This window comes from Taudactylus pleione, unplaced genomic scaffold (genome assembly GCF_031769625.1).
Source record: "Taudactylus pleione unplaced genomic scaffold, aTauple2 ptg000250l, whole genome shotgun sequence".
Taxonomy (NCBI): domain Eukaryota; kingdom Metazoa; phylum Chordata; class Amphibia; order Anura; family Myobatrachidae; genus Taudactylus; species Taudactylus pleione.
Window position 1 is genome coordinate 6,071,886 of NW_028284652.1, and position 14,024 is coordinate 6,085,909.

Here is a 14,024-nt window from a genome sequence, read left to right on the forward strand (position 1 = left end):
AAAAAAGCTGATTTCTAGCTAATTTCTAGTTAATATCTGAGATTAAGTCCATCATTATAATCTAGTTGCTGAAAGTGTTACATTGGTTACACATGCCAGATTTGTTCAGCAAACCTGGATATGTGTAGCCATGGACAGTATGCGACCCATACTCCTGATCAAGATTACATTGGATATGATACAACAGGACGTTAAAACCAACCCGCCGGACTGTGTATGAAGGATCTAACCTGTACTATAAAGTATTGTAAGAACCCAGGAGACTAGGGATTTACATTACAGTGAATGGTGGATTTTGTCATTCTTTGACCCAGATTACGTCTAATAGTCAGCTTTGCGACAATTCATTTATTTTATTTCATTTTTTTGTCATTTGTATAATTAATTTAATTAAAGCCACTGTAGTTATTTTAGTATAGATTGGTTATTACAGCAGAACATATAGAAATTTGGGGATTAGTATAAGTAACTTTAACACAAGATTTATAATTAATTTGCTGGTTGGCTGTACACAGATTGCAGGAGGACAATGATGGAATGGATCCTGGCCCACAGGTTAGGAAACCTACACTGTACAGAGAATATAAAATCATTCGCAAGAGTCTCTGTCATTTTGTATCTTACATTCCAGATTCCCGACCTCATAAACATACAAAACCTATGGGTCCATTTTGTCAGACTGTGGGAGGGAGCCAGAACACTGCGAGCAAACCAGAGACAACCCCTGTGGGACAACCATGCTAAGTACTGTGCACTGTGATATGTAAGAATACCGGAGCACTGAGCAATTGTGAGTTGTTGCAACTTAAATAATGAATCACATCCTTAGAGCTGGAACAGTGAACATGCTGCATAATGAGTAGTCATTTCCCGGATGATAGCTGTACTCACCATGGACAAGATTAATTCATAGGTCAGTTAGCAGGTGCATTTGGACTGTAGGCTAAGAAACAGTTGGTATGGGGAAGGAGCCTTCAATAAATGGAGTTCACCATTGGGAATTTAAAGGATGCACCAAATCTATATTTTATTGTGCTGCTGAATACCAAATACCCAACCATAGACTCTATATGTAATTTTAAACTTCCAGAGAGTGACACAGTGTCCTGCACACTAAAGCTGCTAATACAATTTGCTTGGTCAGGTCTGCTAAAATTAGGATGGTCAATGTTGCAATATCAGGCAACCAGCCCAATATCACAGTATGTGCGGCCAGATAAGAGCCTAGTGCCAATAACAAGCCATCAAAATTGACTGCAACTGAAACTGGCTGTTTTGGTAAATATGGTTGTAAGATTAACTTTCAGCCTGTGCGTCATGCATACCCGCAGTCTCTTCTCTAGGAATTTATAGCCTCCTTCCGCACCATAGGGGTATTCGTATGGAAAACTCCAATCTCTAACCAGAAACATCAGGGTCTGCAGGAAAAAGTACACATATTACGTTAAGTTCTACAACAGTATTTTTAAGCAATTAAAATGATTTGCATAGAACAGTAGTACAATTAGGCAGCAATTATATGCTTCTCAGAGAAGGTAACCCATAGGGGTACAATCGTATAATGGAGTTCCACCATTTACATAGACAGATATGATACTCTTACATATAAAACAGTGATCTACAGCATGATCACTGCACTATATCTGTGCAAAGCTTGTACTACTTCTGAGCAATGACGTAATAAATCCAATTTCCTAATCAGACGTCTTCACCATCCACTTATTCCAGTGCTGGAGCCCCTGGATCTACACTTCCCAATTCCTCCTTATGTGAAATCTGTACATGAACGGTCCACCCTGGCTTGTAACAGCTTGGGGAAATGGTCTGATAATTGCCAATGGTGGTAGTTTTGCTGTAATCATTTCTGTACTTGATAATAAACATGAATGCTCCACAATATTCATGATACAGACCTTACCCTGGTAGTCATCATGTTGTGCTCATTTGTACAGAAGAACTAAGTAGTAATGATTTAGGCTCAGGGCCGATTTTACATATATGCTTGTTACATATATGCTTGTAGGATGCCACATAGAGGAGGGCGCCCTGACCCGGCTGCGGCCAGTGACATTCAAAGCGGCCTCCGGGCAGACTCTGTCACATCTGCCTATGCAGGCGCGCCGCATCGCTCTGGAGGGCACCAGCCAACGTCGTCCACCAGACCAGTCCCCTGCTGCCAGTCCTCTACTGCCGCTGTTAAGGACAGCCTGGAGCCAGCAGGTAAGTCTGAGTAAGGGGCTGATATAGAGGAGGCTAAGATGGAGGGGGCTGTAATGGAGGGGGGGTAAGAGGAGCAGTGATGAGGGGGGTGAGAGGGGCTGTGATTGAGGGAGCTGTAATGAGGGATGCTGTGATGAGAGGGCTGTGATGAGGGAGGGATGAGAGGGGCTGTGATGAGAGAGGGATGAGAGGGGCAGTGATCAGGGGGGGATGAGAGAGGCAGTGATCAGGGGGGATGAGAGAGGCAGTGATCGGGGGGGGATGAGAGAGGCAGTGATCGGGGGGGATGAGAGAGGCAGTGATCAGGGGGGGATGAGAGAGGCAGTGATCAGGGGGGGATGAGAGAGGCAGTGATCAGGGGGGGGTGAGAGGGGCAGTGATCAGGGGGGGATGAGAGGGGCAGTGATCAGGGGGGGATGAGAGGGGCAGTGATCAGGGGGGGATGAGAGGGGCTGTGATCAGGGGGGATGAGAGGGGCTGTGATCAGGGGGGATGAGAGGGGCTGTGATCAGGGGCTGTCATGTGGGGTGCTGTGTGGGGCTCCATGGGGGGTGGGGAATGAGTGAGCTGAGATAGAGGTTCACTAAGGGGCACCAAAATCTATATCCGCTTACCAGAAAAAAATTGGCTGAGGCTTTGTAATTGGCGTTAGTTATTACAGTTACCAATAACCTGTACAGGACACTCAGAGGTCACTATTAAGTCTCACAACTTGCAGGATACCGCCTCTCTTGTTCTTGTTCCAGATGGGCTTCATTTTCAGGCACATTTTCCAGGGTGTGAGTTGTGAATACCCAAGTTCTGTTTGTACCTCCGCATGCTAGTGTGTAAATTAATGTAAAGTGGTTTGGGATAGAACAACCAATAGCAATAGAACCTTTGGTTAGCAGGCATCTTCCCCGAGGTCTGCAAAATCTACCAGCAGAAATGCTACAGCCAATAGCAATAGAACCTTTGGTTAGCAGGCATCTTCCCCGAGGTCTGCAAAATCTACCAGCAGAAATGCTACAGCCAATAGCAATAGAACCTTTGGTTAGCAGGCATCTTCCCCGAGGTCTGCAAATTCTACCAGCAGAAATGCTACAGCCAATAGCAATATAACCTTTGGTTAGCAGGCATCTTCCCCGAGGTCTGCAAATTCTACCAGCAGAAATGCTACAGCCAATAGCAATATAACCTTTGGTTAGCAGGCATCTTCCCCGAGGTCTGCAAAGTCTACCAGCAGAAATGCTACAGCCAATAGCAATATAACCTTTGGTTAGCAGGCATCTGCCAGAGATCTGAAAAATCTACCAGCAGAAACGCTACAAATTCTATCACCATACAGTGAACAAGTTCTACAAATACCACACACACCAAAATAATAGTTTATTTTGTCAATATAAAAAAAAAATCTTATACATTCAGGTTGTTAATTTCTTACCTGAAATGGCTTCAAGAAGATCTCATCCATAGCCAAACGCCCGTATTCAGTAAAAAGCTAAAGAATAATAATAATATTTTTTTTTAAAAAGTGGATTTTAGGCATCTTTCTTTGAATTATTTTACATTTAAATATACGCATTTAGCTCCCTGCATGCAATGACAATTCTGTTCAACTCAGCATCAGGTCCTATATGTACATCAATAACAAGCGGCTCAGTTACATTATCTTTCAGTGCCAGACAGAGAACAGCAACACTACACAAAGTCTACAGACTTTCCTCAATTATGCAAACAGATATTTGCTGGTACTCACCTGAAGCTGTTGTAGATCATCTTCTTGTATGTTCTGGGATAAGTTGTAAATCTGTTTGGGCAAAGATATGGGGTAGGAACGTTATAAGAAAAGAAGGGGCAGAAAATAAATCAAATCACAGATAGAAGAAAGAAGCATCAACACATGAAAGGAAATAAAGGTTTTATCCTAGAGGAGGAGGCAGTGTTACCAATAGCACTATGTCAGGGGCATGCACATTTTGGAGGAACAAAACAAATAGTAAGCAACACAATAAATAATAAATTTATTTGCTTTCACTCTTTATGGGCAGATGAGAATGTGTTAAAAAGAGAATAGGACTCAACCTCTAAAGTTGGGTATATTGCCGGAGATGGGACCCACTTGCCAAAGCTGGGTCCGACAGGGGAGAGGGACATGTCATGCTGCATTCTACAGTGTGACATCGTTAGTGACATCCCCCATCGGTCCTGCAAAAGGGTCGACGGGCGATGTCGCTAACGACCTGTGGGAGCACGCATATCATGGGTACACACTAGACTATGTATCTGATATGTTGCTCCGATCTGCAGTATCGAATGACATATCGCCTAGTGCATACCCACTTTTAGGGCTACGAGCAGATTAGAACCTCAAGTGTTTCTCACAAAGGATCTAGCTAAATTCTTGATAGATCTCTAGAAAAATATTTGCCACTAGATGATCCCCTCAGTGATCGGGATCAATTGGATATGATGCAGTGCACAGAGGTGGGCCGCCAAAAGGCCTTGACTAACAAAGATACCATGTGATTTTAGAGACAGTAGAAAAGATGATTTCAAATTGAGGTCTACTTACCTGGATGGAGCTAGTCATGGTGCTCAGAGCAAAAATGGTGGCACAGTCCTTGACCGTGGACTGACTGTCAAATGCCCCCTGTGTGTCCATTAAGACCACGGCAACCTGATAGGCAGAGAAGACACTGGTTCGAACACGTAGCTTCACTCAACACAACCGTGTAAGCCCAACAGCACAAGATGTTTATATTTAATTTAATTTGACATTGCTAGATCTCACCTCCTTACCATCCGGCTTCTTCATAGTGAACACCTCACTCCAGATCTGTATGCCGGTGGTGTCTGGCTCAGAACCCCCTTTCCAAGAAAAGCCAGTAAGAGGTTCATCGTCCTGTCCCAACCAGGTCCTGTGGTTTCCATCCTTCTACAGAGCACATAAAACCACCAAGCTATTTAGGAGGTGTTCCGTTTCTGCGTAATGTGATGTGTGATACACAAAGCAGAAAAGAAAGGAATGTATATGGGGCAAATGGTGATAAAGTCACTCTCTGCTTAAAAGTTTAGTCTCCTCTATAAATCATCTACATGAAATACCCACCAGAGGGGCTGTATCCATCCATTATATCCACAGAGTTTCCAATCAACTTAAATCTAATTGATTCTTCAGAGTATTCAGATGAGTAAAGTTCTCTTATTCAAACGTCAGTCAATGGGGTCAATTCAATTAGATGCGAGTAAGTACAGCTATATATTGCACTTACGGTAGCTAAGGAGTTGCAGATTTTTGTTCGCGGCCCCATAAGGCTGTGTACAAAAAGGTTTATATTTTTTATGTACTCACCGTAAAATCCTTCCCTTGTCAATCATCTGGGGGACAGAGCTGATGCAGGGTTAGGTGGGCTGGCACATGAGTAGGCATTACAAAAGTTAAAAGCTAGCTCCACACCCCCAGTCCCTATATGACCCCTTACTGCTTACCCTGAAGCCTCAGTTCTTTTCGGCACACGGATACCCATTTTTTGTCCTTTTCACTACCCAAAATGTGGTTGGCAGGCTCCAAAGGTTCCATTGTTCGATAGATTACCACTACCATCCACCTGCCAGGTCCTACCAGTTCCGTCTTCCTTCCGGATTCATTATGCTTGTGCAGCTAGGGCTTCTTGGGTGGTTCGCCATTAAACCTCAGTTGGCCAGTTGTGTAAAGCAGCAACCTGCTCCTCTGTACATACCTTTACCAAATGTTACCGCTTCCATGCTTTTGGTTTAGGTGACGCTAGTTTGGGAATCCCGTTTTACACACGGCTTTACCGGGCGATGTCCTTCCTGGTTAGGCTTGTCCCAGAATCAGTTCTGCAGTGTCCCCCAGATCAGATAATGAGAAATCCATGAGTCGGGCATGATTAGGCCGTGAGTTGTGGTGCAGTTGGCAGTGTTTTCGCCCCCCTCACGTCTAATTGAATTGACCCATATGTGTCTTTATACCAGTTTGTCAGGCCCGACACAACAGAGAAACATGCACTTCAATGACTGTAGCTGATTAGAACCTACTAACAATGTACTGTTCACGTGTCGTATTATTAATTGATGCAAAACAATAACACATTTTTGCATTAAAACATTTGAAAAGTTAACAAATATATAAACTTAACCACCCACTGAGGGGATGCCACTGGCTTTTATGCTGAAACCTTTTCAGTCATAAGGAACACACAAATCAAAATAAGTGACATAGAAACCCATTTTACTAAACCATCAATATTACATAAAACTGACAAATGACCCACTACTATCATTTCAAAAAGAATGACATAACATTACAACAAAGGCTTTCCAATCATCCATCATTACTGTACAAGATTGGAACATTATTATAAACCAATATCAGACTGACTTTTTACAATTACAACTAGATTATGAGCCTGATTCTGAGTCACAAGCAGATTTGGAATGTGGATATTTTGATATCAGAATGTTAATATAACTATACTATCACGCCACCCCACCCCACTGTTTTCCATCTGCCCGCACAGCCTTCATCGGTAATATTGTCATTTAGACCTATCTTATTCTGGGTGCAAGAGACCAATCAGAAATAGGCATCCCCTAGGCAAACGCATGCCACAGAATGGGAAGCAACTCACCCATGAGACGATTCTTTTCCATGCCTACTCCCAAGTTGCCACACAGTTGACACCCTGAAACACCCCGTTCGCATACAGAGAGAAACGTCCAAGATCATTCCTACTCAAAATCACCCAGAGACACACAAAGATGCCCATGGTCACTATGATGCTTGCACAGTTTGCTAAAATTTGCTACACCATATCCAATGAGACAACGATCACCATCGCCAGTGAGGCACCATAGCCAATGAGGCACCATAGCCAGTGAGACAACAATCACCATCGCCAGTGAGGCACCATAGCCAGTGAGACAAGTCTAACATTAGGTCATTTTTGCAGGAACAGTTGTATGATTAGTTAAGAGGCCTTGCAGTGTGGTGAAGGCATGTAGTGTGGCATCACCTGGCTGTATACGTATCTCAGCATGAAGTCTAGCAGGAAGGATTTCCCTTTGCGGAAAGCACCAGCCACAGATACAACCACGACATCGAGATCCCGAACATGGTCTTGGAGAAGCACAGAGGCCAGAGCCTCCTCGTCTAGCTGGAACGAATGATCTTCCTTCTGCACTATAACTACCTGGACTGGACCAGGAGTTGATGGAGCCATGTCTGTGTCAGAAAATGAGAGAGAGGAATAAGTCCTGAATATCAGATTGAACAAACAAGCCTATTATTCTACACAGACGCAGTGATTATCCACTTATAAATCAAGCACGTGAAATGGATTAAAACAATGTAATGGCCTGTAAAGAAAAAAAAAAAGTTAATCGCTAGGCTACAAAGTTGGAATTTCAACTATACTGGGACATGCTAACACAAGTCAGAGAAAGGGAGATCGAAAACACCACAAGAATGGTAGGAAAAGCAGTATTACTACAAGAATACTAGTATTTAGGGCGGAAGGCTTAGGAGTGTAGCACCAGAACGGCAGAGGCCCGCACCCAGCAGAGGAAGTGCAGTGTGCCAGGCCAACACATCTGACTCACAGCACACAGAGCTACTATAATTTTTTCTCCATCCCCAACCTGGCACAAAGTAATGTGGGGATGATGTATTTCTGTGAGACACAGGGAGGGGGAGCGGAGGAGGGGCAGCTGCAGAAAGACAGGGAGAGAGGATAGCTAAAACAAACAAACAAAAGCATAACCTGCATTATATACAAGCGTATAACACAAAAAAGCCTTTTAACGGTTCATATAAGGGTAGAACACACAGAAAGAGCTGCAGAGAAAATAGCCACAAACACGTTGCGCTCGTCTAGCGATTTGCCCCATGACCACATTACATAACTGAGATTACAGCCTATATCATGGATCTTCAACCTTTGTCCCTCCAGCTGCTGTAGAACTATAGATCCCAGGATGCCATGCAACAGTTTTAGCATGCTTTTATATCAAAATGGTGGCAGGGCATGCTGGGATGTGTAGTTCCACAGCAGCTGTAGGGCCAAAGGTTGAAGACCCATGGCCTAGATCTATGCATGGTTAGGGATGTGCTCTCTGGGAGTCCCCCATTAGAAGATCCTGGGACTCCTTGGTGAGAACAGCTCCTTGTTGGAGGAGTTGGTGATTTCAGACTTGCATGCCCATGAAATTACACAGCACTTGTAAGAATAATGGAAGTGTAGCATTTTTGGCCACCTACATGATGGATTGTCAGTCAGCAAACACATCAGGGGTCAGTAAAGAGTACAATAAATATTAATATAAGCACTGTTTAAAGCACAACAAGCTTAATACTCCATGCACCCCATATATAGCTCTCCATTCCCATGCCAAGCATACCAGGTACAAACCTGCCACATACTTCCCTGCGCTCATTCCCCTCCCTTTTTCCTATGTCCACCATTGCAGCTGTGTGCACAGCACAAGCATCTGCCATGTTTCATGCCCACAATTACAGCTGTGCACCCATATCAACAACATCTTTCCCACCATATTGCCATGCCCACTGTTGTAACCTGCCAAGCATAACAAGTCTCAACACAGACCGGTAACCACATAATATACATCCTGCCTACCAGTCCAATTGCACAAAAATAGCTGTGTGTGCCATGCCAACCACACATTGTATAATCTGTCTGATGCCCACAAAATAAAGCCCTTTGCCAGCATTCCATAAGCCACAAATCTAGCCCTGTGCCAGCCTCATTTCACCACTACCTACATTTAGCCATTCTTACCTCACTTGGCATTAGAAGGGAAAAGACTAGCCTGCTATCGTGGTGACATACATACAGTATAGCATTGTTTGGCCTAGTACATTGGCATCCAGAACTGTTACTACACTATGAAAGATCAGGCAATCGCTATTTCTACATTACAGTGACATTCCTTCCGCTAACCCGAGACTAATACACAGCTTATGGTGAGCCAACGATGAAACAGACAGAACTGACCTATTCATATCCAGCTAGTGCCTGCTTCTATATGCAGTATCAGCTACCGCCCCCTTCACTATGAGTAAGGTTCTACCTTATAGCTACCATAAAACCACACAGATCCAGGGGCACAAACTGGCACTCTCCAAAGGATGAAATTACCTCCTCGGTAGCAAACGGTGCACAAATAAATGTTCTATATTGTAAACATTATCTTGAGAATGTAGGCAAGCATAAGACCAACCTATTCCATGAGTGACTAAATAGTAACTTTATAGCCCTTTAAATTCACTGTACACATTAAATTACTATTTCCCCTCAGCAGAGTTGTGTTAAAAAAATACTCTCCTTTAAATCTATAATTTTACATGTTGAACAATACTCACCAAGTACTAAAATTTCATAAATCAAATCTCATGCGACAACAAACAGGTATAGCCAACATGAAGAAGCCAATGTGAGAAATACGTACACTCTCATTAGTCTGGAAAGGGCCATTAGGTCATTTCCAAGCAATTTTAAGTCCATTATTCTACAGTGAGAAACATTTTCAAATGGAGAACACTGAAGACACTTCATCCAGTACACACTGCACTCCCTCCTCCTCCTCAGATTACAGGTACCATATGACCTCCCGGCAGTGCGCAGCGTAGGAAGCTGAATGGGAGGTTCGGTCTTAGGGGGAAATGTATCAAGCCTTCTAAATAGTAGAGAAGTCCACCAGTGGAGACGTTGCCCAAAACAACCAATCAGCTTCTAGTTAACATTTATCAAGTACATCCTATAAAATGTTATATAGAAGCTTATTGGTTGCCTTATTCTATGCTCTATAAAAAGAGCAGGCAAGTCAGAGCAAAGCACAGAGCTGGGGGACACAGGCAACGTCTCACTGATCTGCTTGTTGCCCACTGCAGCATACCATGTCACACTGGACCCTAGGGAAGTTTGGAAAACATTTTTGTCAGGGACATCTAAAGCTGCCCTTAGTCCCACATAGGGGCACACATAACCTCTACCCAGAAACCATTAAAATATTACAGTAGAAACATGTTGTGTTCTCACATCCCATGCAAACGGTTAAGGTAAAGTTGCCCATACACAAGCTAAAAAGAGCTCCTGACCCAAGCACTGAGAGGCACAGCTAATGTTGCTGTACTAGAGCTTTCCAGGAAGAACGACTCACAGTACACTCCCGGTGATTAGAATTTTGCCAGGATTTCAATATATAAACGCTGTCTGTCTGGAATAGATCAAAACAAATTCAACTGCAACTGTTGCATAATGTCACAAACAAGTAACTTTTTATTTCAACTATACATAGAAAAGTGAAGCATATTATTTCTGAGATGTGACATTGTTCAGTCCATGATTATTTTGGGGCGTGGTGCTGAGGGCACATTTTTATTTTTGAAGTGCATAATATTGGATGTGTCGCTAAAGCTGATGTATATACATTAATATAGTGAATTTTACATTATATGTAGTGTAATCTAATGCCCCAATCCACATTATGTCACACAGAAATGCAAACAGTTCACATTTTAACACACGATACTGCCATCAATTCATATTATGCTAGCCAGTAGTGCCCCTAATTCACATTATGCCACACAGTGTAGTACCCAAAACACAGTAGAACTCCCAATTCATCATTTGCCATATAACATGGTCGAAAATATCTCAAGTTATTTTACCCACATCTGATCATTTTTATTTATTTTTTTAAATTGAAGTGCGTTTGTCATGTTGGACACAAAAACATTACACTTATGGTGCATACACACGATCAGATTTTTTCTTCAGATATGGACGATAACGATTTAAAAATCGTTCAGTCGTTCATATCTGATGAAAAATCGTTCATATCTGACATGCCTGAACGATGGACGATCAACGATGCGCGTTCCCGTTTGTCAGATAACGATATCTGACATCTGATGGGTTTGCAGTCAGACTTGGACGATTCCATTCATTTTAATGCAGTTAAAAATCGTTCAATCGTTCAAATCGTTCAAAACTTTGGTCAAATCGTCCAAATCGTTCAAATCGTTTAATCGTTCAGTCGTTCATCTGACAAATCTGACAAGTCTGACAAATCTGACCGTGTGTACGCTCCATTAGACTATACTAAAGTCACAAGTCAGTTATTTCTAGATAATGGTGTTTTTAGATCAGGGCCGGCCAAAAGGTCGATCGCGGAGCTCCCGCCGGTAAAACGCGACCAACCTGCTGCAGTTCCCGGGAATGCAGGTCCCTGAAGTGATCAGAGACTAAAGACGCCTCTGATCGCTGCAGAGGCCAGCGTTCACTGTGATGGAGTGCGCGGGAGCGTGGGTGACGTCACCCGCGATGTGAAGAGCATTCGCGCCTGCTGGATCTAATTAGTCCCAGCCAGCGGCAGGCAGCGGATGACTACACGGGAGCACTGGCCAGTAATGCACAGGGGAGGGGCAGCAGTACTGGGGGCACAGCATAAGGGGCACTACTAAGGGCATTAGTGGGTGAACAGCATAAGGGGCATTACTGGAGGCACTGCATAAAGGGCACAACGGGGGGAACTGCATAAAGGGCTCAACGGGGGGCACTGCATAAAGGGCTCAACGGGGGGCACTGCATAAAGGGCACTAATACAGGGGGCATTGCATAATGTTCACAACTACAGAGGCATTGCTTAAGGGGCTCTGATACAGAGGGCATTGTATAATGAGCACAACTACAGGGGAACTGCATACTGGGCACAACTACTGGGGGCATTGCATAAAGGGCACTACTACTGGGGGAATTGCATAAAGGGCACTACTAATGGGGCATTGCATAAAGGGCACTACTAATGGGGGCATTGCATAAAGGGCACTACTACTGGGGGAATTGCATAAAGGGCACTACTAATGGGGCATTGCATAAGGGGCACTACTACTGGAGGCATTGCATAAAGGGCACTACTACTGGGGCATTGCATAAGGGGCACTACTACTGGGAGCATTGCATAAGGGGCACTACTACTGGGAGCATTGTGTGTAACGGGCACTATTGTGTGTTGTAACGTGAATAAGGTACACTACTATGTGGTGTAATGTGAATAAGATTGTGCTGTAGTGTGGAGTAATTTGAATTGTGGATACTATGAGTGATTTTGCTAGGACAGACACCCACGTCCCTTGCTGTGAGGTTACGCCTCCTCTTTTTGCATACTACGCCCCCGTTTTTGGCTCGGTATATCACGAAAGGTTTTAACTTTTAAAAGTAAATCGCTGAGTCCAAAAGTCTGGCCACCCCTGTTTTAGATGGTCTATACTGCAGTCAGATGTCTGGCGAATGTTTTCAGATCCTAATATCTGGTTTCAATTTCTCACCGGAAATGAAGCTCCACAGTGCGCGGTGGCAAAAGCTAAATTTGTCCACTTGCATCTCTGAAAGTAGTCAATTCCGAAAAATAATTTATTCTATCACATACAGTAGGACTGGAGGCGATTGTGGCATAATGGAACATGGTAGGGTAGATATAGTGGATGGGTACGGGTATGTTAGGTTGATCATGTCCACGTGCATCAGGTTGAATATCCAGCTAACGTCCCTGGTGGCCCACCAGGCACTTACCTGGTCCCGGCAGCTGCAGCGCCTTCTTCCCGGCAGCCATGGTAACGTGCAGTTCCAGCGAAGGCAACTGAGGAGCGGCGTTCAGGTACGTCTTCTGTCCCTGTGCCTAACCCCATCTCTCCCCCTAGTGCCTAACCCTAACGGTGTCGTCTAACCTCCGGCATTCTGACAATGATGACATTTTAAACTGCGACATTTCAGATGTCAACATTGTAAATTGTAGACATGGTGCCTATTGAGACATAGAACAATGTTGACATTGTCAATATCGACCATGTGACCGGAACCCATAGTGGACACTGGGGAAATGTACAATGCTCACTGGGCAGTGAGGTCACATGAGAAGAATGCCGGTCCACTAAAGTAATGCAGATGCAAATTTAAATGTGAACATACTGTATGTACAGGTAATTGCTCAACTGGACGGAATTAGAAGAAATAATTTAATCACTTTCAGTAATGTGAAGTGGCAGATTATACTGTAAAACAGTTTTCCAAACTCTGCCATTACAGACCAGGTTTGAAGGATATCCATGCCTAAGTCCAAATGGTTAATTCAAATTCACTGAGCTACTAATTAAGGGCCTGATTCAGAGCCGTTCGCTATTTGCGGTCGTTCGTTCAAAAACAAGGGGTGGCTATTCAAATGATCCGTTCGCACATTGCAGTCTGTTCACACCTCTAAGTCTGAACGAGCGAGCAAAACATACGCTTGTTTATTTGTTAAAAACGCCCCCTGCCCGCTCGCATCCTACGTCATGTCTGCTATTTATTAGATTAATCGAGTACATCGACCAGCGTATGAACTGCTCGCTATTCTTGTGGTTGGTTTTTGCTACCACAATCTTGCGAGCAGTTCTGGCTATAAAATAACCCAGTGACGTGGTCAATGACGCTGCTGTATTAATTATGCACACCCATAAAACGCCCGTTTTGACCTTTAAGCACGCCTGCGTTCGGATCTCCACTCCCCATTTTCAAGCACCTTCCCCTGTTACCACCCACATACGCCTCATTCTGTCACTCAAAATAGCAGGCATTCGCTATATTGCGAGCACATGAATTTCGGCCGCACTGACTGGTTCGCGCATGCGTATAACGATCCGTACGCATGCGCAGATGTGCGAACATTGCTCGGAACGAGCGTACTGCCGCTAGCGAGTGGCTCTGAATGAGGGCCTAAGTCACTTGTGCTCAAGCATGGATATC

General features: G+C 43.9%; 1 protein-coding gene across 1 annotated transcript in view; it reads right to left on the reverse strand.

Moving 5' to 3' along the window:
• The window catches only part of ATL3 (atlastin GTPase 3), a 36,423-nt gene that overhangs the window by 13,205 nt on the left and 9,194 nt on the right, over nucleotides 1–14,024 (reverse strand). Inside the window, exons 2-7 of the mRNA XM_088480039.1 lie at nucleotides 7,239–7,447; nucleotides 4,994–5,137; nucleotides 4,775–4,879; nucleotides 3,959–4,009; nucleotides 3,644–3,700; nucleotides 1,326–1,418 (exon numbers count right to left, since the gene is read on the reverse strand). Coding sequence (XP_088336165.1) covers nucleotides 1,326–1,418; nucleotides 3,644–3,700; nucleotides 3,959–4,009; nucleotides 4,775–4,879; nucleotides 4,994–5,137; nucleotides 7,239–7,445 — 657 coding nt within the window. The 5' untranslated portion in view covers nucleotides 7,446–7,447. The remainder of the gene's footprint in view (nucleotides 1–1,325; nucleotides 1,419–3,643; nucleotides 3,701–3,958; nucleotides 4,010–4,774; nucleotides 4,880–4,993; nucleotides 5,138–7,238; nucleotides 7,448–14,024) is intronic.